Source organism: Neodiprion pinetum, chromosome 4 (genome assembly GCF_021155775.2).
Source record: "Neodiprion pinetum isolate iyNeoPine1 chromosome 4, iyNeoPine1.2, whole genome shotgun sequence".
Classification (NCBI taxonomy): Eukaryota; Metazoa; Arthropoda; class Insecta; order Hymenoptera; family Diprionidae; genus Neodiprion; species Neodiprion pinetum.
In genome coordinates, this window is record NC_060235.2 from 33,785,922 (window position 1) to 33,811,843 (window position 25,922).

Consider the following 25,922-nt stretch of genomic DNA (forward strand, 5'->3'; position numbering starts at 1 on the left):
AAATACGAGTGTCAAAACACATAGAAGTGAAAAGATGACGATCGCTAAATCATGTTTTTCTAAAAATTGGTTAACAATAGTAACTTTGGTCAGCATTTTAATAGGTGTGGGTATCGGATTGAGTTTAAAAAATTTCACCAGACAACCATGGTCAGAACGAGAAATTATGTATTTCCAATTTCCTGGAGAGTTATTCCTTAGAATGGTGAACTGTTTAATTTTACCATTAATTGTAACAAGCATTGTTAGTGCTAGTTGCAATTTGAGTAATTCAGGTAATTTTTATATTTATTCTATCTGGGAATGAACATTCTTACCATTAATATTCATGGTCCATCTCATGACCCAATTAAGATTACATAGAAATTTCTGGTCAATTCAATAAATACATATTATAGGAAGCATTGGAATCAATGCGCTCTACTACTATACAGTGACAACCACATTGGGAATAGCTCTAAGCCTGACACTTGTGGAAACTATACGACCTGGCGAATGGCAAAACGATAAGAATGTAACATTTACAGAATCTATGAGGAACTTTCTCACAACAGATACTCTACTGGATCTACTTAGGTAAATAATTATGCTCTAATAATTTTTATAAAAAAGCTGTTTATATTATTTAGCTGAAATTCGTAAATATTATTCCAGTGACCGAGTTGATCACATCTGTATAGAATTTTTGATCAATTAGATTTGAATCTATACATATTACTCGTATATAGCTACAGTCGCATGTGATCTCATTTGTGAAAAGTCTTGATTACATTCTGAGACTAGAGTTTCTTGTTATTGGCATAAGAATAGTCATTAATATTAATAATAACAATAATGTTGTGCTTTTTATTTTTATTTTTCAGAAATTTATTCCCGGACAATTTAATAAAAGCATGCCTGGCACAAGTAAGAAGCTCTTTTGTATTTTGCAGCTAATGTGACACAATTAACTACAATTCCCATCAAAATTTGATTCAAACCAGATCTTTAAGATTTATCTTAGTTGCCTACAAAGTTGCGAAGCAGTGATTTACGTAACAAAGTGAGATAAAAAATATAATATCACTGTTGACATCAGTATAAAGTAACTGGTTTATTCAAAAATATTGTTATATCCATGTCAAGATCTTTCATACCTTTGTATTTATTTCAACGATTATTTTGGTAACATTACTTTTGTACAGTATTCATCATTATCGAAACAGACTAAGTTTTAAGATGCAGATGTACATGACTAAAAAAGCGGCTGAATTTCGCAAAATCATGGTCAATGCAAAAAGATTAAAAAATGAAATCTATACACTCTACAATACCATTAAATGAACAAAAATGCATGAGTTATACCATAATTATGTATTTCTTTTTTTAGTATCGCACTGTTTTGAAGGAACCTGAGAATGATACCACAGGTTCGTATTAATTTTCTGTACACATGTACAAAAATGGTATCAATGTAAGTAACGACATGTATACACATGTGTTAAACAGTGCCTATTTCTGAGTGGGTTGTTGAGAGCGAATACACAGATGGAACCAACGTACTGGGATTAGTATCTTTCAGCTTGATACTTGGACTTGCTTTAGGAAAAATGGGGTCAAAAGGAAAGCCAGTATTAGATTTTTTTCAAACACTTTCCGAGGCCTCAATGATTATTATGAACTGGGTTGTAATGTAAGTTGTGAGAAAAGTAAAATGTAAAAAAATTCTGCAGGAGTTTCAAATTGAGAACGTATTCGAATGGGTGCATAAAATAAGTTTTTCAAATATATTTCAGGATAGCTCCAATCGCAGTGGTTTTCCTGATCCCAGGAAAAATTCTGAGCATAGAAGACTTCAAAGTAATGATTGCTCGATTGGGTATTTACGTTATGACGGTCTTTATTGGTCTAATTTTCCATGGCTTTGTTACTTTGCCACTGATTTATTTCGCGTGTACAAGAAAATCCCCGTACAAGATTATTTTAAAAATTGGACCAGCGATTGTTACTGCGTGTGGAACTTCATCGAGGTACTTATCAATTCCTCTGTTTCGAACGTCAAATATTGGATCAGCACACGTCACCTTCGATTCACCTGTGGCAAACATGTTTACGTGTATCATAATCCAAGGTTCTGAAGCTTACTCATGACTTATTGTTTCAGTACTGCCACTGTGCCAACTACAATTCAATGCCTTGACAGGATAGGGATTGATCAAAAAGTCTCCAGATTTGTTGCCCCAATTGGCGCTACGATAAATATGGATGGTATTGCACTTTACGAAGCACTTGGAGCAATCTTTATTATACAACTGAGAGGATTAAATTTTTCACTAGCCAGAATAATAGCAATCAGGTCAGAACTATATTCCTTATTGCCTATTTACAACCATCCTATAATTTTCTAATATTTTTCTAATAAGTGCTTTCCACTTAGTGTAACGTGCACAATATCATGCATTGGTGCAGCTGGTTTACCGAACGGTGGCTACGTAATGCTAGTGGTGGTATTAAATTCGGTCGGAGTACCAGCTGAGGATGTGATGCTGATCATTGCTATCGATTGTCTAGTGTAATTGTCATTACAGTACTACCGTTATCTCTTACCAAAATTGTTTCTGCTCTCAGCTACGAGTCACTCAGTTTAGGTCCTTATATCATGATAAATTCTCTCTAAAATAAGGTTGAAATATGAAATTTCAGAGATCGTTTCCGGACAGCTATCAATATTATTGGAGATGCACTGTGTGCAGGAATTATCTCACACTATAGAAAGGACACTGTGGATCATGTCGATTTACAGGATGCAGCATCTACACTCTTAGGTGTTAAGGATGTAGAAAAAAATACCAAGGATTAAAAATCATTACAAATAGCGTTATGAATTATTTCTCCAGTAGTTAGGAATAAATCACTTGTTCAAATAAATGGGAAATTTTCAGAACACATTGCATTTGTGGACATGGCCAACACGAAACTAAAGCTAATGACAGAGTGGCAGTTTATGTGTTTCATTGATTTTACGTGACGTTGGAACTTTTGTAAATTGATGATCATTGTTTTGCAGTCAATTTTCAGTTGTACATAGCTTTTCACCACTACAGTGGCACTTTGCTATGGTAAGCATGCTCTGTATTACCGACCCGCACAACCGTCCAGAATATCCATAGATTCAGTGCAGAAACCTATTTCGTGTCAGATGGAGCTGCCATTCCTCGTAAATCCTTATACCTATATCTAGGCTCCGTGCCTTATTGAATCGGCAACATGAAAAGTGCATGTGTAGGCTCTGTGAAGTATGATCTCACGTATGAACTCAGTGTAAAAGTGTGGAAACTGAACGGTGCACTGAATAAGTTTCTATTCGGCGTTTATTCTGATTTCTAAGATTATAATCTACGCTCTCACGTGGTCTAGGCTGCAGCTCAGGATATTGACCAGAGGGTAACGCCAGTGTTTTTAAGTGGTACTCTGACATTGTCAACAAAAAATTGATGTTTAGGCAGAGACGAAGAGATACGTACACATAGGTATGTAATCTGTGATTGATTGTGATAGTAGTGGTATCGACAGTAATTTAGGCTGTGACTGGCTGTGACCGCTGTGACTTCCGAAGAAATCTGTTTGTCACATCTGTTGACAGAATTACCTCCCTACATGTGGAACTTGCAAAACTAACCTATAATTTTGAGTTTACTTGCGACGCCACAACGTAGGAACGTGTTAATTCACCAAAATCAATTTGGTTGCCAAATTTTTCTATGTATGAATGAATAAGCCAACAATAAGTACATGCGATGGAGCCAGTTTCTTTGAAACGACCAAAACCAGGTGACGGAGAGGAGGAGTTATTTCATATGCAAGAAGAGTTTCTAAAGTCCAAACACGAGCCAGCAGCAAAAGTAATAAATCTTCGCCAGCAGAATAGAGTGCCCATCATTCAGACACATGAAAATCCTGTTCGTAAGCCAAGCTCAGTTTTTGCAGAATGTAGACGAAACAGATATCAAGGTAAAGAAAAAACGACATCGCAATCAAACAGTGATGTTTTAAATACTCAAGTCTCTGAAGCAGCAATTCATGATAATGTTGTACAAACGACTGTTGAATCGGCATCGAATACAACAACATTACTGTCCAACATACTTCTGGGAAATATCATAGAAAAGAAGTTTGCAAAGGTTTTTGAAACAGAATCTTGCGATACCTTGCCTTTGAATACATCTGCAACGGGTTTTCCTAAGGTTTTTGTGTCAGAGAAAATGTTACGTGTCGAGGTGAAATTCTTTTACATTATACAGTATTATTTTGTTGAATTTTATTCATTGTAAATTGAAACAAACATCATCTTCTTAACCAGAAAATCAAGTTGTCGATAATTTACTAGACAATTTTCTTTACTCACAATTTTCCCCCTTGCAGGTACCAAACAGCACAAATAGCTTGTTCCAACAACAAGTTAACAAATCCATACAACCATCCAACACGGTAAATCCTTTGGATGCAGAATTACACACCTTATCAAGTACAAATAATAGTGTATTAGTTGAAGGACCATGGGCAACAGAAATTCATACAGCTAATCTGCAAAGGCTTAATAATATGACAAAAGAAGAAATTATGAAAGAGAAAATGATATTGTACTCAACACTAGACCCTATGACGATAGAATACATAAAAAATAGAAAACAGAAAAAATTACAAGACAAAGAAATTGTAGGTAGTATGCAAGAAGAAATGGAAGTTGTACCATGTAAATCAGACACAGGGGCCTCTTCTGGCCAGCAATATGAAACTGCAAGTAAATACCATGAACAGGTTTTTTCTGAGGAAGACGATACAAATATCCCAAAACCATCGGCAGAAATTATTCAACAAGTGGAAGAGAAGGGCTGGCTTCACATGGACAGGATAGAATCAGAAAAGTTGAAATGGATGGAAGAAATGCCTGCAACATCAAATACTACCCAGCCAGAAGAACCGTACAACGCACGTTTTGACTTTAATGGTAAAAAAAAAAAAAAATTATATACTATATTCATACGCAGAAACCTTCAAAATTCTACTAAAAATATCAGCAATTGTACCTTATACAAAATCACTGCATAAAGTATAATCATGTCAAACAATAACCAAGTTTTTTCTTTTAATTCTGGTGCAGGGATGCTGCTTCCATTTACAGATGAAAATCTGACAGTGGACAAAGGTCTCCATCACCATGGAGAAGAGCCCGAACGGCCAGGTTACTCTCTCCAAGAATTATTGCAGTTGAGTAGATCCTCAACACAGCAACAACGTTGCATGGCTCTCAATACTTTGGGAAATATCATGGAAAAGAGCCGTAAAGGATGGTATGACCAGGCTCTGCAACCTCCGCCATTACCTACACTGAATGAGAGGAATATCTTCCTGCTTTTAAGATTTTCATTGGATGATTCTTCCGTTGCTATTGTTACAGCAACTTTGCAAGCACTTAGGTCGTTCCTGTTCAGTGAGGCAGATGAAATATGCTTAGACAGATTAATGGGTCTTGGAGATTACAAAGAGCCTTGTCTTACTGTACCACCAACTGATGTCAAAAATATAAGTATATTGCAAGATCATGAGTTAGCCCAGCTTGATACAGTTGCTGCAGCTCTCAGATCAGACATCATTCTGAGGATCAGGTAATGGTACAATATATTTCAAACATATCTGCCGAATCTTATCATACCATTCTTCATAGACAGAAGACTGAGATGATTAAAATAAGACAATTTCATTCGCTTCCAATACCATTTGACCGAGCTCAGATAATCAATATACATATTCAACTAAACGTAGTACATGAATGAAGAGAGTGAATATTCTGATGATGCATGGTGAATACAGAAACTGAACAGTTTGTTTTTCTTTCTTTTCTTTTCAGATATATACTTAGTGAAATGAGACCACCACCTCCTGGAGTTACAGCAGCCTTAGAAATCTTAGCTCGATTAGCAAGGTATTCTCACGAAGCTGCTGTAAGTATTGCTAGTACTCCACAACTACTGGGTACTATCACACAGCATTTTATCCCACTGACAACCGATCGTTTAGGTATTTATTTAACTTGAACCATCATTGAGCAAATTATTTTTAACATTCGTGACCCATTTTCCTGCAGTTTCAGAAGATGCAGTGAATGATGTGTATGGTGTTCCAGTACTAGCCGCTATTCGTTTTTGCCGAATTCTCGTTTGTTACGGTGGCAGATTAGTTGCGGAAAACTTGTATTTCTACAAGGTTTTAAATTCCCTACTATCATACATTACAGGTCACTCTGGGTAAGAAATGACATTCAAAACCATTTTATAACTACAAACAGTTTAATTTAAACTATAAATAATGCATTTTCAGAAAGCACAGCATTAATTTATGCATCGAAAGTCTTCGACTCTGGAAAATGTTGTTACTTCGTGGTGTGGGATTGGAAAGCGTTGGTGGTGCTCAATTCACAATATTATCCCAATTGCAAAATTTACTTAGCAACCATGATATCGGACCGGCATCTGAATTGGCATGTGAACATGCAGCTGCACTGATAACGGTCGCTGGATTCGAACCTTCTTTAAGATCGCACCTTTCGACACTGCTCTCTAAATGGAGTACGCAATTGGCAACTGTTCCATCACCGACAGTAAATATCTTTAAAAAATTGTTATACTAATTAGGATTTAGGTAAATCTTGGTTCACGACTCATTCAATTATAATTTTCCTATCATACACTTTTAGTGGGCTAGCACAAAACTTGTCGCAATGACACTAATGTCAGCAGGAGATATTTCCCTCATGAAACCATTGCTGATTTCCCAAGGATCCAATATCTTCTCTACGCTGTGGTAACTATAACGAGCAGTTATTTTTCCTCTTATCGGCACCTTCAAAAATCGTAATATGCTGTCTGAAGTGCAAAATGTAATTAAATTATATTCAGTTCCAGCTCGAACCTACTTAGCGGCCTTGTGCAAATTACGGAACGTGATCCATCATCTCTTCCTAACCTTGGAGTCCTAGGACATGAAGGTCAGCTATTGCCCGCAGTCTCGCACAATAGTTGCATACCATTTTTGGCAACGGTACTCAGCGTTCTTTCGAAATCACTCTGTAAGGCTGAAATTCAAACAATTCTGAATCAACCTCAGTTCAAGAAATATATAAATAAACTTGAATCAATTGATTGGAGTCTAGAACGGTCATGGTATACACGAATGGAATTATCCCTGGTAACCCAAATCGTTCGCTGTGGAACCCTGTTAGGGGACGAATTGAATTCTGAAACGAGAGAAAGTATTTGGAAACTATCGATAAAATTGATATCAGCCTTACCTGCTGACGCTCCATTATATGCGAGAGAAATGGTGCGGACTGCTTTGTCCCGAGAAAAATTGCAAGTAGCTTTACTCGTTAACGATCTGGATAAGTTGAAGTTTACTCAGACTGTTATAGAAGTTAATTTAGATCTTCCGGAAAATTTGGTTCGTCTCTATGAATATTTTATTAAATGTAATGGTTCCTGGGATCAACCAGCTTTACCAAAAGACTGGCTGTACTTACCACTGGTGGATTTATATTCGAAATGTCGAAATGATTATGATTATTGCGGCTTCAAACATGTCACATATTATTGTAGCGCAGATGATGGTAGACTTATTGCAATAATATTCAGTCTAGAATTAACTTTACCCGAATTAGTGGAACATTTATCGCCTAGTGTGCGATACAGTAGATTATTACTTGCATATTTATGTGATACTTTGTTTTTGGATCAAAATGTGTCACCGTTGTTGACAAAGACTATATCATGCCTTGTAAAAAGGTATTATAAAGAGTTAAATTTCAATACCGAAGTTCCAGGACTGAGTTCTTTCACAGATATGTTTACTACTTTGTGCGAACATTTTTCTGCAACATCCTATGGGAACGAAGGATTTGGAATGACTTTATTAGTACCATTAGCACAGCGGCATGATGTACATTACAGAAAATTATTATGGTCTGAACATGCTGGAGCTTTACGCTCACTCAGAACGCCATTGGAAATGTTACCAATGCCCTTACAAGAATATCTATATCCAGTCGAAGAAGATATTTCGTTGATCGAATGTTATTTAACAGCCTTGGCTAAGGGTATAGTGCGTAGAGAATGGTGCCCAGTTATGTACACTGTTGCATTACACCACACTGCCATGAATTTAAAAGAAGATAAAAGTAAAATATCTATGAAATTCAAACCAAGAGTTGAAAAACTTGGAAACATTGAATTGAAAAAAGAACTGCTAAATTATATCCCGCCCGAATATTAAATTAATAAAGTTTACTTCAGTATAAATTCCAAACGGTACTACGTACGTAAACATAATAAACGTGATAGGGATGGAATAATTTTTTATATTAATTTTAGGTCAGCCCATCCAGAATGTTGCAAATTTTTATTTTGCTGTTTTTGATAAAATTAAATACGTTTTCCAACGTATTTACTGAGATTATAGTGTAATAAAATATCACATATGTTAAACTTTACGATAGTATTACTGGTCTCTAGCTCCTTTGTCACTCCCGTTACCAAATTTATCGAACTCAAAATGAACATACACGAAATAAGCACTGGATTTTGTGTTATACAGTATTATTATTATTATTATTATTTTCAACGTACATTATATTCTCCAGTTATTGTATAATTGGTAAATGTAAAATGTGTTAGTTTAAATAGACAATAATGATCATACAAATTTGAGTAATAATAGTAAGCGTAGAGGCACTAGTTGGTCGTTGTTCATTGACTATACTGATCCTATGCAAGTACACATTACTGATCCGCGAAATTGTAGTGTGAAAAATTTCTCTGTTAGTAGTTATATGTATAAGATATGTTCAGTATACACGCAGAAATTCTCTTCCCTTCTACTGATAATAACTGTGCAGGCTACCGTAATTATTTTTTTCACATCTACATCAACGGTCATTTTACCAGGTAATAATTTCATCCTGTCTATACGATTTTCATCACCTCTTTCTAAAAACACTTTACAATTCTGTACAAAGTCCAAGTGCCAATGTGTCAGTTGCTTTATACTAATTATACGATTTCAGTTTGGTTTCAAGAATCAATTCGAAATATTTCTTAAAGCACGTTGGTTCGGATTAGAAATCTCTTGCATATATGCACAAATAAATATTTATTCTTGCTTCTTTACATAATGCATCAGACTTCACCGAGCAGGTTTATTCGCAACACATACGTATTTATACGTAGTTTTAGCACTTACCGTTTGTCTGCTAAGTTCAATATGATCGAGTCCCAACGCGTATTATTTTTCAGTAATGAGACAAACTTGTATTACACTTTTGGTGCAGCAACGCATTGGTTGAAACTTGAAAGCATAAAAATTCACTCGACAAAAAATCTTTATCTAAAATCTATGATATATATATTCCAGCTTTAAATTTTTGCGCCAATATATGTATAGAGTATGTATGTGAGGTCATTTTTGCAACGAATCATGTATAGATTGAATTATGGTGTTACTTCGCTAGTTCGCTTCTTAGAATTAGTCTTCCGAGTTTGCGTATGTCGAAAATAATGAGTAAGAAGTAAACGGTACAGTATATTCAATGTCGAGGTCAATTTGCCGGTATATCTTGAGTAACATTTTCATTGTGGTTAGTAGTTAACTTGGCAAATCCTTAGGGGAATTTCCCTCTCTCCCATATATTTCTTGCTAACTAAAAAATAAGAATTCATCCGATTTTCATGTGGCTTATCATCAAAGTGGCTCATATCAGAGACCATTCATATATTACGTCACGCTTCTAAGGAATACGGGCTTTCCCGATGTTTTGATGATCTACGCGTAATGGTACAAAGTAGTGGAGTTGCATGTTTTATAGTTACGATCATTTATGGATGTTATGGCGATGTCTTGCGCATTGCCGACGTTAAGTAAGTCTGAAAATTGCAGAGAAAATTTAACGGTACTCTGGGTATTGGTATTCCCGTTAAAAGTGAATGACTCGAAATGAATTATCGAAAACGAAGAGGTACGTATATTCTTCAATTCTTTGGCGCAGAAGTAATTTGTTCTTTTACAAATTTGAATATTCGGTGTGAATTTCACTGTCCAGCTACGAAAAAGGTGTCCAAAATATTCGAACTACCGACAGAAAATCAATCTAACCACCGTTGACACGCTTTCAATTTCATCTCGGCTATGCAATCAGTTTTAGCACTTACCGCACTTATTGAGCGATTTTTTCCGCGAAAAAAAATTAAAGCTAAAACTCTTGAGTAATAATTTAATGCTGCAACGGCAGGTTAAAATAATTCAAATAACGTGATGTAATATACAAATGTCTCGTTTGTATATATACACAATATCCGTGTACATTATTATAATAATTATATATATATATATATATATATAATATATATATGTATGTATGTATGTATATATTTCATCTGTACGATTTACCTAATTTATAAATAGAGCACAGCCCGCAATCGTACATGAGCAATTAAATCGCGAGTTTAAGGTAATAATTTAGCGGACAATAGATAATTGCGTGAAAATCCATTTTTCCCCAGAATGCTAAGAATCGATGCCCAATTTTCTGTAGGTCTCCCTGTCAACCGTTACCAATCTTCCTTCAACGCTGGAGCAATCCAGTTCTATGCAATGGAGACGCGAGCCCCACTCGCAATGGCTCTGATCATCCGCCCGGTAGTATTTTATCTGCAAGCATGTCGTCAGGTAACCGGATCCTAATACTCTCATTGCAATTTGCAGTTCCTCACGTTGTCCTCTGTTGCTGGCGACGATCCCTTCGGTATTGTGATACGCGCTGTAAGCGCAAGCTGTACCATCTCTGGCTCTTTCAACCGCTTCGATTTGCTTTCCACCGATTGTGAGTGTTCTGAAATTTTTATAACATGGTATTTCTTTTTACTGTTTCCACCTTATATGCGATCACGATGAAGCTTTAATGACACAGTTTTATCAAAACTGTACGGATTGAAATGCCTAATCAACAATCACTTGCTGTATATTGTTGGAACTAATTGATAAAAGAACTATGAAATTCTTCTCCAACGAACTATTTACAGGATGTTGCGTACACGTGTAATGCGTAGCTCAATATATTTACGAAAAGTGCAATTTGAGCCTAAGTAAACATATACTGATTGAAAGGCTGATTGGATACGCGGCAGCCTTCGTCTCGTTTTATGTTCTTTTTCGTCTTCGCGCTTGTATGGCCAAGGCGCGTATACAATAGAAAGGGTAAAATTGCGCGATTTCAGAACAACCTACTCAAATAGATGCCCTGGTCGATTTCGACGTCGACGTTATATATCTCCAAATATCGAAGCCCACGTATCTCAAACGTAAAAAAGAGCTTAACAGTCCCATTCTGTACGCAATTCTGAACAAAAGCACTTGAATACATTTTCATTCGATGCAGAAATAAATAAATGGCATGAATTCTACGTATTTACTATTGCGATTTCGTCGAAACGATGCCATTTCGTGCCTTAAAGGGGAGACTTAAGAGTCTTGTGTGGAAAATCTTATAAGCAAATGTTAATTCTGTTCCTAAAACAAGGATGCAGGAGAAGTGATCTGCCAACGTACGTTAATTTCCCACAAACCATACCGAAACCAAACTGATATCTTTATTATTTTTCTCATACTCGAATGTGTTGTATGCTACTTAATTGCTTGATTAGTAGACAATATTCGATTTATTTAATAATAAATTATCTGGTCAGAGTTCGGAGTATATAGTGTACTTCTATACACCTGTAATATTATTGATCTCTAACTCTGGCCGAACATGGGTAGGATATATTATGGTTGCAGTATTTTACTGCTGAGGAGAGGGAATGGTAAGCCCATGGAGCTGATCCCAAAGGTGAAGGGTTTTCCAGAAATTGATAAAAATGTGCTGACCTAATATTTGTGCAAACGCCCCTAGCCTGTGCGATGGTACAAGCAAGCGTATTATTTAATAATTGTAACGTTGGAAAATCTTATGTTACATAATGGACGATTGCATTCTAAATCACTAAGCTACAGTTATCTATAATTACAACTTTTATAACCGCAACTATACGTAGGTGTATAAAAAATGTTGATACCCTCGGTTTTATTTGTTATCCGAGAATAGCTCACGTCCTGACATTCAACATTTCGGGTCGACTTATTGTTAGCTTGCAGTGCTTTAGACATTGTTTTTTAAACAAGATGACAATAGAACCTAGCGGTACACGTATTCTTGTAAGTTTGGTTACGAAATTCTACATTTTTTTTATATCTATTGCGAAAAATTCGACCGCTGTCAAAAATGTAGTGCAGTGATAGTAATAACGAGAGGATTGAAGGTATTATTTAGTCACAGTCAATACTGTGATAATTGAAATCTAATCTAATGCCAATCAAACTCCCTCAATTGTAATAAATTATAATAGGTTCTTTTATAATAAACTGACGGGGTAGGATTAAATCTCCCGATGAGCTGTAGCGAATCTCTCTGCTAAGACTGTTTGTCGTTCCATCTATGTGCCGTTTGCTGCTTCGTACGCTATTGCGTATTATATAATATTCACGTATAGCTTCGTGCTACGCGCGTCACTCCGTTATCAAACAAAATTCTACCTTGCAATATTATTACAAGTATATTATGTATATTATATTATGCAAACTAGTTTTTGTTACCTTTTGTGTCTGTCGAGGTTGAACGATATTGGTACGTAAAATCCACTCTTACGAATGAGATTACTAACAAATTCAGTACACGGAAATTGTAAATTTGATTGAGTATAAGTATTTCAGTTCAAATTACCCGAAAATCGATCAGCCCGCGTCAACTTCCGAACATTTCCAGCAATAAGCTGCACATATACAACTCCCGGATCGTTATACCGATATAGATTAAGGTTGGAATTGGCACAGGGTAATGCAAACATTAAAGTAAAACGGTACATGTACACAACACGAACGGTGCTTCATTGTCATCGATTGATTGAAAACTTCAGAAACGCTTTCCGCTCGCCGGAAGACCAACAGATGCATTAAGAAAATACGGTATTTGAATCTAATAAGGCGTGTGAAGTCATCTCGCATTTCTATAATTGAACGTCTTATCATTTGCAATTATATTTCCAGTACCTACCAGAAGCGTACGTGTGCAGCGACAGATCATAGAAACGCTAAGAGAAAAGGAAAATCGACCAGACGCAGTAGATGTGGAGACTCGTGATCAGACGCAGTAGTAATAGAGACTGTGTCAGACGGACAAAGTAGCGTCGGTCCGTTTGGTCAGCCACTTTTGCCGTGTCAAAGATAGAACCGCGTTTTCCATCGAGTGTAGAAACACCCTGCGTAGAAACGAAAACTATGTATGCGAAACTAGTTACGAAATAGAGAATAGAAAATAGAAAAGAACCACGGTAACCGATTTTCTACAGGCAATCTATTATGCAGTTAGTAATCGCCTGCAGAACCGTAAAAACCGTCAATTCAGAATGAGGTGATAAGTTTTTCGTTTTTTTCTATGTTACAACGTTGATTAGAGGTTTCATGTTTTCTAATCATCTCTGTTGCGTAACCCAACACTGGTATTATATCGCTGCAAGGGGGTAGAGTGAAAAATCCGCGAATTAATCTGCCGTCCTCTGAAAACACAGTCTTGTATATCTTCCGCTGCGGAGTCGTGCGGCAAAGCTTAAAAAAAATAAACCACGTGTCAACCGGCGGCGACGGGTATCTCTTCTCTCCCTTGAACAGAGACCATCGCGCAGTAAACAGTGGCTGCATACAGCTGCTGGTGAAGCCTAATTTTAAGTCGATTGTCGCTCATGCCACCGAAGCGTGTTCGTAGCCTGTATACAATACATATAACGTGTATACAAATCGTAAGTACGAGGAAAAGTAATGTAAACTGTACGGCAATCAATTATACGGAATCGACCGCGGTGAAAATAAATCTCAGCTAGTCTGACCTAGGTATAAATAATTGCTAACTGGACCGTTTTACACATCAGCGAAGCTGGCCGAACGAATTATCATTATATTATACCATAAATTTGTGCAGCTGATGCAATTTATCGCTTTACGTCGCACGCAGAGGTAAATTCCGCTCGAAGCGTTGAACCATGGGAAATAGCTGTGTATGATAATAGTTTGAGAATGACGTTGTTACCCACTGCAATAGTTGCGGTGGCTTGAAACTGATGTCTAGCCTGTAGGTCGCCTCACAGCTCAGCTTGACGGTTTTCAACTGGCGGAATCTCGCTGACGTCTCCATTTTGCAAAACACTGGACCGGCGCCGGGTTCTCTTCTTATTGACAATGTCACCCGAAAATGTCCACCACCCCCCATCTGGCCCCATTTCAGCACTTCGTCAGCCCCCGATTGTTACACGTGCACCCAACGCCGCGGACGTCGCGACGCTTACTGAGTGACCCGCGGTGTGGTTTCTCTAGTCGGGCGCGAACCTCGATCCTGCTGACTCTCTCATTGGTGCCAAGGCCCACGGCGCCCCGGTTACTTACGACGAACGTGGACGAACTCCACGCAACTCATCGCCGACCTTGAAAGCCTTTCTAGCGGCACGTACAGGGTAATTTTCACCCTTGTGATAAAAATTATATCGATTTGCATTTAGAGATTAAGTACTTCGCGTCTCACCTTCACCCTTACAACTCTTCGACGAAACCAATGATTTCTCGGCATATCACTTCGCAGATTCACCGCAGTCTCTTAAACAGTCGTCATTGCAAAGAAATCATGATCTTGTTCGATAGACGTATAAAGTTGCTAAGGTCATTAATCGGTACATCGTCGAAAACTTTTCAGGTTTACCTACAGAAATTGTAAGAAAAACGAGATAATAAAATGTATGAATATCGCTGGATCCTTTCAAAGTGGCGTGATCGAACGGTAAAGATACCAAATTTCGACGGTATTTCTTCATACCTGGAAAGACGCTGATGATCTACCGTGGTAATGAATAAGATTGCACGAACCATTTTTTTTTGTCGTGAGTTGTTACCATCATTTGATACCAATGGAATTCTTTCCAAGATTTGGGTACATAACATACGGACGTTTTTTTGAATGACAATGATGTTACGTAAAGACGTGATTCGACTGCCTTATTAGTTTCGCGTCCTCGCTTCCCGCGTCGTATGAAACCCGTCCGAAGCATAGAATTATGAAAATAAACCTATTTGTTTGCAAATTTTCGTCACAATAGCCGTAATTTCTTGGTGCGGGAAGGGGAGCTGAAATACACGTCGCCTGCGGATGATGAGGATCCGCGCAACGATAGCATAGGTATATAATCCTCGGCCTTCGCATGCGATGCGTGTTCCAAAAACTCCTACACAGCATTCACCCTTCTCGTAACGTGCCGCAATATAGCGTGCCAAAAGGCCGCGTCTATTTCTGCAGTTACATTATAATCATATTTCAGGGTAATATATACCAAATAACGGACGGAGATGGTAGTTTGGTGAAGATTGAAATCGTAGTTGCTCCTGATCCAAAGAATCTGAGCCGAGTTACACCACGAGTGACCGCCACGCAGCAACAAGTCAGTCCACCAGCTTCCCGACACACGCTAGACCTGCTCAGGGGGAGAGCTAGATCAATACAATGCCAACAAGCACCGATACAGACTGTATAAGTAACATTCTTCGCACGCTACGGTCACAACACTGAATTGAGACCGATGATTTGACGTGACGTCCTCACCAGGTGCCAGCGACCAGTGCCGCTTCGGGGCTTCTTCTACGCTTCCGCTATACCTCTATGGATACAGGGTGATGTCTGCAAGCACCAACTTCAAAGCAGAACCCGGCTCATCGGGCGTAATGATGATGCTGTTTGAAGGACGCGCCGGAGGCGAGGAACTTGCAGGAAGAATTTTACCAGGGACTGACGGATTTCAATATATGCTGAAATTTCAAGATCGATACTAATAAGAATCACATCGGAGCATTGAAAATGGCAACCGCAGAATGCAATTTCTTACAAGAAAATTAACTGACACGGACATGACGGATTTTCACCATTCACTGTGCTATCGTACATCAAAAAACATTGGATGCATATGTTTTTGTCTGCTGATTCGGCCGTTCACAGGGTAAGAACTACCCCGAAAGTTGATCTCAAAGTTATGCGCGAAAATGGAAACTGCGCTGTACTCCCTTGCGAAACTCTGTAGAAATTTATATAATAGAACTCTCGTTGTTGGTGCAATTACGAAAAGTCGTTTTAGCGGTCGAATGAAATTGCGTCCGCTACTTGAATTCTACAGAAGCAATTTTATCACGAAGCCGCGGAGAAAGAAGAATACTGTTAAGGAATTGGAGGGTGTCGTCGTGGCTGCTTTCAACTCTATTACAATATGTACGGACTATATAAAATCTCATGTGAGTGCTAGTCTGCTAAAAAAACTAGAGCAGTAATCTTATATTTATAAAGTCAGATAATAAAAGTGAAGGTTGTATTTCCATCGATGGCACCACCGGTATCCCTCCGGACTATCTTCTCCGCCATTTATTATTGAATCGCTTCACGTACTTCCAGTAAGACATGATCCGATGTACAGTGAAAAAGTTTTGCAAATTGCATATTTATCGATTTCCAATAAACCCTTATACCTATCCGCGACTTGGACACAGTCACAGTATATTTATCTTATCTCCATCGACAACCGTACATACGGGCTTGTATATTATTGACACATGTAGAGAAATGTGATACCTACTTATGTACGTCGATATCAGTTCTCTGTTTTTCACTGCCGAAAGCTCCAAACTTTTCATTAGCACGCAACTGCATAAATGAGATTGACGTATCTGAGCAAGAAAGTTTCAGAAAACCCAATTTTCAGTTCAATATATAATTGTTACAGCTAATTCGCTGTTACTTATAAATTGATAATCTTTTGCTGTAATAATCAATGTCGATATCGAATTGATTTTATATTTCAACACATGACGTAGACAAGTTTAAGAACACAATATTTTCAGAGCGATTTCATCATTTTATTAATTCGCAGCGCCGAACGATATTCGGTTCTGTTAAAATTTCCATCGCTGCCTATAATCGGTAAAAGAATGACAAACTAATTTCTGTAACCCATTAAGACAGTATGAAATAGGCCGTTTTATGCAGTTCTGGTATTGACATATTATAGTGATATGTATCTGCATTGTCTAGAATTGCGTACGAGTAAAATGTGGCCGTGAAAACTGAAGTGTAGTATTTCTGGTCATTCAGAGCGATCAAACTCCACCATGGTCAAACTGGGAAAGGTATAACATCTACTCCATATTCATGAAGAAAAACTAGAACGATTCATTGAGTGATACGTATAACGACACCGAAGCTGTACTGTGTACCTACATAGGCATGCGGGAAATTCTGAGCACGGATCCTGTGAACCGCGGTCAAGTAATCAATCCAATTTCTCCACGAGGTATGGGGGTATAGCGTGCGGTCGGTGTGCAATCACCGGCAACCACCGAAACTGCCGACCTTCCCCAACTTCCGGGCCACCCTCTTGGAGCTGTTGGCATGGTCACGCACCTGCCGGGTGAAAACAATCGTATATGTAGATAGGAGAAAAATAAGAATGTTGAGAAACTTGTTAAAAGGTCAGATATTGAGCGAGGCTAAGGCGGGCGTGTGTGTATGTCTGTGCTGTGTATAACTCGCTCCACTGTTGAATAATTTACGTGATTATGGGTGAAAAGTGCGCGGCCATTTTCAGAAATTCATTAATGAATGTACGCATACCAAAGTCTGGAAACACTAGACTCACCGTTTGAAGAACCATGCAACTCCGAAAGTTAGGAACATTAGCAGGCTCAATGCAAAGAACACCAAGGCCTCGGTCGCGGTTCGATTATGGTAGAGGTGGAGGCCGTCCTGATCGACCTTTATGAGTTCGCCCAGCTCTATTAAGCTCATCTGAAAACTACCCCTCCTATTTGGCCAGTACTTTGTTTTCTTTCCAGATTCCGCCAATGACTCGGGTTGCACTCGAGGGTTTCTCAGTTTGTACGTATTTCCTGCACAAGTTAGCGTGTAATCAACCGCTGAATATATCTGCAGCCTGAAAATACGAATGAAGCTTGTATTGGTGTTGAAATTTTAATATCCATAGATCAAACTAAATGGGCGTCCTCATACCACTTGAGCGCGTATCCCACCCAGGAGTTTCCGGTCTTCACGAGACATCCGGTTTCGTTGTCAATCACCCAAACCGGAAGATTGTCTTCCTGGGCAAGAACGAGGGCGACAATTTCGTCGCAATGAGCGATTGTCATTCCCAGGTTGGACACGTTGCCGGGAATAAGAGACAGGCTCCCCAGATCGTCGAGCTGGACACCCTTCCGCTTGACCTTGAGCCTCAGCACCTTCCTGGTACCGAAATCGTCCTCCTCGCAAAGCAGATATAAACCCGCCTTGTCACTCTCTGCCAATCCCGCTTGCAACGATGGAGAACATCGGGACAAACGCGAAGCATCGGGCTCGGAAATAACGTGGCTCAACCAGTGCGGTGGGGACAGACTAAAAGACCAAGTCACGTTTCCAGAATAGACGGAAAGGCGTCCTTCCTGAGCGTCGCACCACGATATAGCGTTCCGACCTGGATTACCTGGACGGAAATAGAATAGCAAAAATTAGGACGGGAGTAATATCGATGTAGTTAGATTTTTTTTTAAGCTAATATTTAATATGTGTAAGTAATATGATGTAGTGTAGTAATATGTGAAACGACGTTGACTTGACTCATGTCTAGGCCAATTAACAGCAGCCAATACCTGGACAGTAGTTCTTTGCAGTTCCATTTGCCACGATGACGGAACTCCCGAAACAGACAAAGGCCGTCCACACGTTATCTTTCACGTCTAAAAGCCACACGGTATCTCCTGCGAGGGGATACAGAGCCAGGGTCCCATCGACGACACAGAGAGCAGGTCTTTTCGGTGGTCCAGCTTGAATCAGGCCGGAAGGCAGAGGTATTCTCGTCCACGGTTCGTTGCCGCTTGCAAGCCAGAGATCGTAATAATTTTTGGCGTTGATATGCCCGCCGTAAAGCCACTGGTCCCCTTTGTACGAGAAGAAAACGTGATCGAGTCGTGGCCCGGGATTCCATGTGCCAACGGTATTGAACCGTTCGTCGGATACCCAACGCCATTCTAGGTGATTGATTAATTATATTTTATCTCACCATGTTCGTCGGATACTGTTTTATCCTAGCAGTGTCACGAAAAAAATAACACACATGCAACACAGAAAAACAATATCGGATAATTCAATTCCCGCTAAAATATAAAGTCCATCACGATTCCGTTTGCAAATGTGTATTACCTAATTCATTTCTCTCATGCACTCAGTCATAAAGAATCTCATACAAATGCGCGCTGTAGGCTTGAGCGAGCTTGCTTATAGTGCAGATCTAACGAGATTTCAAGGTTCAACAGGTAGACTAACAATTAGATGACGAAGTTGATCAGAATTAATACACCCGGTAGATTTACGTTAATGCGCGTCGACACTTATTGGTACCGGACATTAAATCGAGGAGACATTGTTATAATAGGTATGAACACACACTGTCATAAGGATTATGTCAGAAATAGTAACGAATGGGCTTTCTATCTACATTAAAACAGACAGAGTAGTTCATAGTGTGCCCAAAGAGCGGTTGAGATAATTTAATGTAAGGGATAAAAAAAGATTGGGAATTAAATTACCTGTAATGAAGGCCGTTTGACCAACTCTGGTTGTAGGTGTTACGGAAAGTGACACGAGCGGCTCGGCCTGGATCGTCTTACAAAAACTCGTCTGAATAAAGATCCCAAAAAAAACTAACTGACTCGTTTGAAATCCAATCAAACAACTCCGTTCTTCAATTTTCATCCTTTATCATCGGTTCACATACCTATCTGTCATAGCACACCACTGTAGAAATAACAATTTTTGGTATTATCGTTATATTTTTCACTCGATGTATTCATTATATTAAACTCTAACCCCTACCAGTTATTGGAAAGTGCTACAATTATAATTATCTCTCACTTTAGATGAATATCGGCATTGCAAATAGCCTTTCAATTTGCACCCAAGCTACGATTGATGATGCCATTATTATGTTGTACCATTGCAAATTAACCTGTGCAATCTAAGGCATAAATTTTACATAGTGGGAATATATTTCCACTTCAACTTCACTATAAATCAGTAATGACACAGTGCAACTCTTCAAAACGACCTGAAGACTTCAATAATCCATATTTTTTTTTTTTTGTCGTTTATTAGAGAACTATAATCTGTTACATAAAGTGACAATGAATAGTTGTGATGTTCAAAGGTATATTGTGGACAATGGTTTTGTCGTTAGCGGTTGCATCCAGCGATGCACACTGCACTATTTTGGATATGATGGATTGCGTAGCAGTTTTACGGTAGGAAACAAAATATATGATATGTTTGAAGGTAATCTACGATCTATTCCCCTATTTTTCATACCTAAAAACTGATATCATCTGCATAATGTACGGGGTAGACTGATAAAATGCGTTGTATTTAAACATTTCAAAAACACACATGCGAGAAATGAATCACAATTATTTGCGGTGGTTTTGACCCGTTCGAAATATCTTCAAAGCTTCCAAAAGTTCGTTCTATCAGAGTCTATTTTTATTTCAGCATGTAGAATAACAATTACGGATGTGTCAATGTATTATAATTTTTTGTGCGCGGCCGTAAAATATACATAGGTATAATTAATCTATTATACCAGCAGTCAATAATTGATTCCTGTAATCATTTATGATTTCATCACTTATTCAATTCCGTCTGTATACGTAAATTAAAAATTTTTTAACGATACATTTGCCAACTTCAGTGGATATTTAAAAATTGCCAAACACTACCAAGTAAAAACTCGTCAAAATTTACCTTGTACTTCATCACGCATTGAACGATCCAAATACATCTACCTAACAATAAGTGTATAATTATGCGTAAAGTGCATGTAGAATGAATACTTTACCACGTGTAGTACGTATGTACATTGATAAAATAATATCCTTTACTAATCTGCTCTCTGTTTCTTTTCTTTCAAAATATCTTTCGATTGTTATTATAATATGTTACGTATTTTGATTGATATGTTATAATTTGTTATTGGTCCACATGTATTGTTAAATATTTGATAACGCGTTGAATTATTAATACCGAAACACTATTTTCATTTTTTCATCACCAAAAAGCAGAGTTTCCCAGGGGGTGTCTACGGCACATCTCACCCAGCCTCCGGGACGTTTTCAACCCTGGATACCCTCCGCAAGGCCAAATTAGCCTTGAGAATTGCTCACGCCCGGGAACCGGGGATGATGTACAGCTACTGCTATCTGGTGCCCGGAAGTCTCGCAAATCAGCTTACCTCGTGCCGGCAATGTCACAATCCGAAGCTACTGCATCAGGGTTCGAACTGTACTAACTTAGCTACCAAGGGATCGGTAAATTCAACGTGATTTATCTTTAAAAATTGTTATTTTTTTATTTTTACATGAGAAATGTAGGAATTATCATTATCATATTATCATATATACAGTTATACTGAAATATTACAGTACAGTGTGAAAAGTAATTAGTAATTACATAGATCATGATAAAAATTCTTTAAAAGTTTCAACTGCATAGCATTGCAAACACGGACAAAAATCAATACTGAACTTGACCTGAATTTTATGTATTGGATTGTCCTACGTGCATAATTATGTAATATTTCATTTCGTTACACAGAAGAATGCAGTCATTTGTCAGGCGTTCGATTAATTCTCCTTAATGGCTGACCTACTTTTATGGTCTGTCCACACTGTAACGAAAAATGAAAATCTGGCGGCGCTTCGAATAATAATACTATCGTGGATCCCATTCTGAATTCACCGAACATCTGACCCTTAGAGATGTTGGTGCAGCCCAGACTGGCATCGTCGTATCGTTTTTCTTTTGGCCATTTTTTTGCATTTGTAGCTAAAGCTAGATCACAGTAAACTTTTATGGAGCCAACATTAGTAGCTCCAACTGCTGCATAGGACATAAAGCCACCAGCCCATTCGCCGATATATACAACACGTTCATTTAGGGTAAAAAGGTCTGGCAGCCAACCAGCAATCAGTGGATTGACACTCAATAATTTGCCTAAAAATGAAGTATGAATTGTATCATGGATACGATAGACATTTTTTAATGAATGCATTATTTTTCTGGTGGTATATCTAGAAATGAATTGACCTTGGAAATGTCTGCGAAATCGTATCTGCCAATCAGTTGGACTGTGAAATCGATGGTAATCTCCAGGCGCCAGGTATATAATCAACTGGTACAGATGATTCTCGGGATTTTTCAGTAGCGATCTGAGATACTTGCAGTCCTTATCTTCAATATTTTCTAGGCTAGGGTTGGTTCGCGGCCAGTCTGGATCTCCAAGAAAATGATCAAGGCTATAAGTCACTCCCTTGACTTGTTCCACTCGGCAAGAAGTCACAGGTCCGTAGTGCAGTACCTTGCCGTCCGCGGGTGATACCTATATTTATTTATTTAACCATCAGAATTCATAGTGTCGACTATGTAAATGATGAATTTGCGATCAACTGTTGAATACTCCTCATTTGAATCTTTACGATTTTTGTCAAACTATTAACCAAACCTTGTATACTTACTATATCAACATTTTGAGCGATAGGTCGTACACCATCTTTAAGAGGTCTGACGAAAAATTCGACTAAATTAGGAAACGTGGTAAGATCCAAATCGATTTCTTCAAGATTAGCACGGAATGCCTTTGCATACAAGCCGTAGAAAGTTGGCCTGAAAATTAGTGGTACCTCTATGCTAGCAAGCCAGCCCCACAATCTACTTGTTATCCTCAATGGTAGGCAACAATAACATTTTACCTACCAAAGGAAAAGTTATATTAATAAAAGACAAGGCTCTGAATCAGTTAGTTAAACTTCCATGTACAATTCAATCTTGCCCGGAGACTCAAGAATACAAACTCAGCAGATTTCTCAGAATTTAGGATTTTTTCCAGTATAGAGACCTTACAACTCACAAAATAAAATTCACTGGCGAATCATTACCACAATTCCATTAATTGGTCCAGGCGTGCCGCGATCTTTTTCAGCATGAGAATGCCTTGAAAATAGTTTCCATTGCAGAACTGCTAGCAACGATATTCCAACTCCAACTGGGATAATCCATTTCCGCCGTTTGACAAACGAATGCCACATGCTTACCTGGCTACTTGTTGGACTAGGATTAGACGCATAATTCCTAATTTCTTTCCGACGAAACTTTGCTAAACACATCTCCGTTTGAAAACGACCACGGTATGCCGGAGCATCGCGATGAATACTGTTGAGAAAACAATTTGAGGTTAAGACTAGAGAACCTAGGAAAATGTCTGTAGATGGAATGAAACGAACCTCGCGTATCGCAGTGATCTCAGAATCCTAAAAACTGACATCCCTCACATAGATAAATGGATTTTTGTAATTGGATTTCGCGGTTAATGCGGCGAGTCAGAGGTTATGTTTGACCAAAAGTTATACCGCAGCTTATACCGCAGAGAAAAATCTGAGAGTCTAGGAAGCATCAACTGTTGACCACGGGGCTATCAAATCAAATGAACGAGCTAAAAAACTTATAGCGATTGACCATGATAAGGGGGATACCAATATGCAATAGGTAATAAAATCCACAAAGCATTCAGCTCGTTGGCCGCTCGCGCGGGAGCAACGAAAGCAGCAACTAATAATCTGAGTGATGAATACACTACATATCACACAAGTATTTGACTATTGAATTGAGTTTCTTGTCTCGGGTTTATGGTGAAATAATAATGGATATAATACTCGTCGTTTGTCGAGTCTGTGATTGAAAGAAAATACGCCAAAATTATTACACGTGTTCGATTTTCTCTATTCAAAAAATTCTGACTCGCATGTCTAACCGAAGTTTTCCGTCGGCACAATGAAAATGAATGAATTGAGCGGAGAGGATCCGCGAATCACGAACACGTGTTGTGCGAAATCGTTGTCAGTGGCTGAACGCGAAATCCGGTCTACAATTTACGATGTAACTATTTTTTATTGCCATTTCGTGGCAGAGAGACAGGTGGGTTCGGGGCATGGCGTTTCTTGCGATTACAAGAGACAAGTAAATAATTACACAAAGGTGGCCAAAAATGGTGCGTCTAGGTTGCTGCGGGGTAATATTTAGATACTCGGATAACCTTGAGATTTGAAATTGATCGCTAGTCGAGACAGTCAACTATAGCAAATGGTTTAAGGTTTTTACTATTTGTAAAATGAATATGTACATTAGACCTGTCCTTAAGAAGGGAAAAATCGAATTTTAATGGTCTTACCCCCCAAATTGATTCGAAATAATTCAAAAAAACGTCCGAATTTTTAAAAATTTTTCATTCCATATTTACCCGTGCCTAGGAAGCCTTACTTTTTCCCATAAGAAAAGCATTGGTTTTTCGGGATTTTTAATCGTTTTTTTACCGCTGCCGTAATTATCAGCTAAAAAATCGCTAATTCTCAGAAAATGTTGACAGTTGTGTTATCTTTTTGTCTAATTTTTTGTAATTCGATACAAGCATTTTTGGGCTAGATCGATTGACTTTTTTCCGCGTTTTTCGCAATATACAGAGAATAAAGATGTGATTGATCTAGCCCAAAAATGCTTGTATCGTATTCCAAAAAATTGGACAAAAAGGTAACACAACAGTAAACATTTTCTGAGAATTAGCGATTTTTTAGCTGATAATTACGGCAGCGGTAAAAAAACGATTAAAAATCCCGAAAAACCAATGCTTTTCTTATGGGAAAAAGTAAGGCTTCCTAGGCACGGGTAAATATGGAATGAAAAATTTTTAAAAATTCGGACGTTTTTTTTAAATTATTTCGAACCAATTTGGGGGGTAAGACCATTAAAATTCGATTTTGCCCTTCTTAAGAACAGGTCTAATGTATATACTTGTCAATAAATGAGATTAGAGAATGAAAGGTAACTAATATAGACATCCTGCAGTTTTATACGTGTTTATTGTACATAGATTCCGTTAACCGAACCCGTTCAACTTGGAAAAAGGGGATGACATCGAGACTAGAGTATACACGCCGATTTAATGCAGCATTTACAGTTTCTATACCGGTGTAGAAAGTTTCAGACTTGATTGCAGGTGGTGTGAAATCATCAACTCATCAAAGTTTACATTTTCAACGCTAACGAAGGGATATAATTTGAATGCAACGAACAGAGCAAACATTGATCCATATATTAGTAACTCTCAGAATGTATATCGACTTGTAAGAGGGATAATATCACCCTCCGAAAAACTTACTGCAGTGATACCTGCAAACACCTGTAACTATACATATATACCCGACAATCGTCAAGTATAAAATACGTTGAACAAGTAATGCTCGCGGTGCTTGCTGCACGATATCGAGCAAAGTTCCAGTAACCGAGCTGTTATTGAAGCATCCAGCCGCATGCGATATAGTGCATGTGCTCGTTATTTTATTTATGCGTTCATACCGAAGTGTTCAACTCGTGGTTCAACTATACGATTGAACGATGAGACGCCTATACCAACAAGTCCAACAATAAAGCGTGGACGCATGATATTATTGCCCACTCCCTCTCACCCTTGGCATCCAGGGAACTTGCTGCAGTAGATAAAGATATACTCGTAACAAGCAATATAACAGCAATTCTGTATTATCATAATGCATACGTGTGTCAGATATAAGAGAACACATGTATGCACAATACAAAATAACAATGATGAGAAAAATGTTTAAATGTGTGGGTGCGT

At 38.2% G+C, this 25,922-nt stretch overlaps 5 protein-coding genes across 12 annotated transcripts; 2 read left to right on the forward strand and 3 right to left on the reverse strand.

Annotated features, from left to right (window-relative positions):
* Positions 1-158: 158 nt before the first annotated feature.
* LOC124218096 (excitatory amino acid transporter 3) lies at positions 159-2,855 on the forward strand. The gene is made up of 8 exons (XM_046624517.1): positions 159-576; positions 864-906; positions 1,370-1,409; positions 1,489-1,672; positions 1,776-2,009; positions 2,144-2,335; positions 2,417-2,551; positions 2,683-2,855. Exons 1-8 carry the CDS (start codon positions 533-535, stop codon positions 2,837-2,839), a joined length of 1,029 nt encoding a protein of 342 aa, XP_046480473.1. The 5' UTR covers positions 159-532; the 3' UTR covers positions 2,840-2,855.
* Positions 2,856-2,993: 138 nt separating this feature from the next.
* LOC124218087 (RNA polymerase II-associated protein 1) lies at positions 2,994-10,255 on the forward strand. Of its 3 annotated transcripts, none has more exons than XM_046624494.2 (8): positions 2,994-4,256; positions 4,402-4,987; positions 5,141-5,645; positions 5,888-6,057; positions 6,125-6,284; positions 6,358-6,637; positions 6,734-6,840; positions 6,936-10,255. In XM_046624494.2, exons 1-8 carry the CDS (start codon positions 3,777-3,779, stop codon positions 8,302-8,304), a joined length of 3,657 nt encoding a protein of 1,218 aa, XP_046480450.1. In that variant the 5' UTR covers positions 2,994-3,776; the 3' UTR covers positions 8,305-10,255. The 3 variants fall into 3 exon arrangements, with proteins under 3 accessions (XP_046480450.1, XP_046480451.1, XP_068991062.1); XM_046624495.2 differs by having other exon boundaries at positions 2,999-3,509; XM_069134961.1 differs by having other exon boundaries at positions 3,791-3,990.
* LOC124218105 (CB1 cannabinoid receptor-interacting protein 1) lies at positions 7,773-14,470 on the reverse strand. 2 transcript variants are annotated; one of them, XM_046624532.2, is made up of 3 exons: positions 14,205-14,470; positions 10,639-10,915; positions 7,773-9,727 (listed from the first exon to the last, which is right to left on the reverse strand). In XM_046624532.2, exons 1-3 carry the CDS (start codon positions 14,378-14,380, stop codon positions 9,689-9,691), a joined length of 492 nt encoding a protein of 163 aa, XP_046480488.1. In that variant the 5' UTR covers positions 14,381-14,470; the 3' UTR covers positions 7,773-9,688. The 2 variants fall into 2 exon arrangements, with proteins under 2 accessions (XP_046480488.1, XP_068991074.1); XM_069134973.1 differs by having other exon boundaries at positions 10,474-10,915; positions 14,205-14,469.
* A 2,563-nt stretch (positions 14,471-17,033) lies between these two features.
* On the reverse strand, positions 17,034-21,401 carry LOC124218088 (uncharacterized). 4 transcript variants are annotated; one of them, XM_046624499.2, is made up of 6 exons: positions 21,263-21,401; positions 19,777-19,984; positions 18,841-19,218; positions 18,206-18,674; positions 17,835-18,128; positions 17,034-17,599 (listed from the first exon to the last, which is right to left on the reverse strand). In XM_046624499.2, exons 2-6 carry the CDS (start codon positions 19,940-19,942, stop codon positions 17,461-17,463), a joined length of 1,446 nt encoding a protein of 481 aa, XP_046480455.1. In that variant the 5' UTR covers positions 19,943-19,984; positions 21,263-21,401; the 3' UTR covers positions 17,034-17,460. The 4 variants fall into 4 exon arrangements, with proteins under 4 accessions (XP_046480455.1, XP_046480453.1, XP_046480452.1 ...); XM_046624497.2 differs by having other exon boundaries at positions 20,984-21,401; XM_046624496.2 differs by having other exon boundaries at positions 21,078-21,400.
* Positions 21,402-21,585: 184 nt separating this feature from the next.
* Positions 21,586-24,109, reverse strand: Pisd (phosphatidylserine decarboxylase). Of its 2 annotated transcripts, XM_069134968.1 has the most exons (6): positions 23,997-24,109; positions 23,518-23,705; positions 23,173-23,446; positions 22,753-22,986; positions 22,325-22,616; positions 21,586-22,231 (listed from the first exon to the last, which is right to left on the reverse strand). In XM_069134968.1, exons 2-6 carry the CDS (start codon positions 23,556-23,558, stop codon positions 21,843-21,845), a joined length of 1,230 nt encoding a protein of 409 aa, XP_068991069.1. In that variant the 5' UTR covers positions 23,559-23,705; positions 23,997-24,109; the 3' UTR covers positions 21,586-21,842. The 2 variants fall into 2 exon arrangements, with proteins under 2 accessions (XP_068991069.1, XP_046480465.1); XM_046624509.2 differs by having other exon boundaries at positions 23,518-24,109.
* Positions 24,110-25,922: the final 1,813 nt, after the last annotated feature.

Coding starts and splice junctions, on each gene's coding strand:
- LOC124218096 (XM_046624517.1), top strand. CDS start 533: ATGAGGAACTTTCTCACAACAGATACTCTACTGGATCTACTTAG. Junction 1,410..1,488: donor ACCTGAGAATGATACCACAG/GTTCGTATTAAT, acceptor TGTGTTAAACAG/TGCCTATTTCTGAGTGGGTT. Junction 2,552..2,682: donor ATTGCTATCGATTGTCTAGT/GTAATTGTCATT, acceptor ATGAAATTTCAG/AGATCGTTTCCGGACAGCTA.
- LOC124218087 (XM_046624494.2), top strand. CDS start 3,777: ATGGAGCCAGTTTCTTTGAAACGACCAAAACCAGGTGACGGAGAGGAG. Junction 6,638..6,733: donor CAACTGTTCCATCACCGACA/GTAAATATCTTT, acceptor ATACACTTTTAG/TGGGCTAGCACAAAACTTGT. Junction 6,841..6,935: donor AATATCTTCTCTACGCTGTG/GTAACTATAACG, acceptor AATTATATTCAG/TTCCAGCTCGAACCTACTTA.
- LOC124218105 (XM_069134973.1), bottom strand. CDS start 14,380: ATGGGGGGTGGTGGACATTTTCGGGTGACATTGTCAATAAGAAGAGAA. Junction 10,916..14,204: donor AAGCCACCGCAACTATTGCA/GTGGGTAACAAC, acceptor TAAAAATTTCAG/AACACTCACAATCGGTGGAA.
- LOC124218088 (XM_046624499.2), bottom strand. CDS start 19,942: ATGAAAATTGAAGAACGGAGTTGTTTGATTGGATTTCAAACGAGTCAG. Junction 18,129..18,205: donor GTGGGATACGCGCTCAAGTG/GTATGAGGACGC, acceptor TCGTATTTTCAG/GCTGCAGATATATTCAGCGG. Junction 17,600..17,834: donor GTTGCATGGTTCTTCAAACG/GTGAGTCTAGTG, acceptor TTCACCCGGCAG/GTGCGTGACCATGCCAACAG.
- Pisd (XM_069134968.1), bottom strand. CDS start 23,558: ATGTCAGTTTTTAGGATTCTGAGATCACTGCGATACGCGAG. Junction 23,447..23,517: donor AGATCACTGCGATACGCGAG/GTTCGTTTCATT, acceptor TTTTCTCAACAG/TATTCATCGCGATGCTCCGG. Junction 22,617..22,752: donor TCGCTCAAAATGTTGATATA/GTAAGTATACAA, acceptor AAATAAATATAG/GTATCACCCGCGGACGGCAA.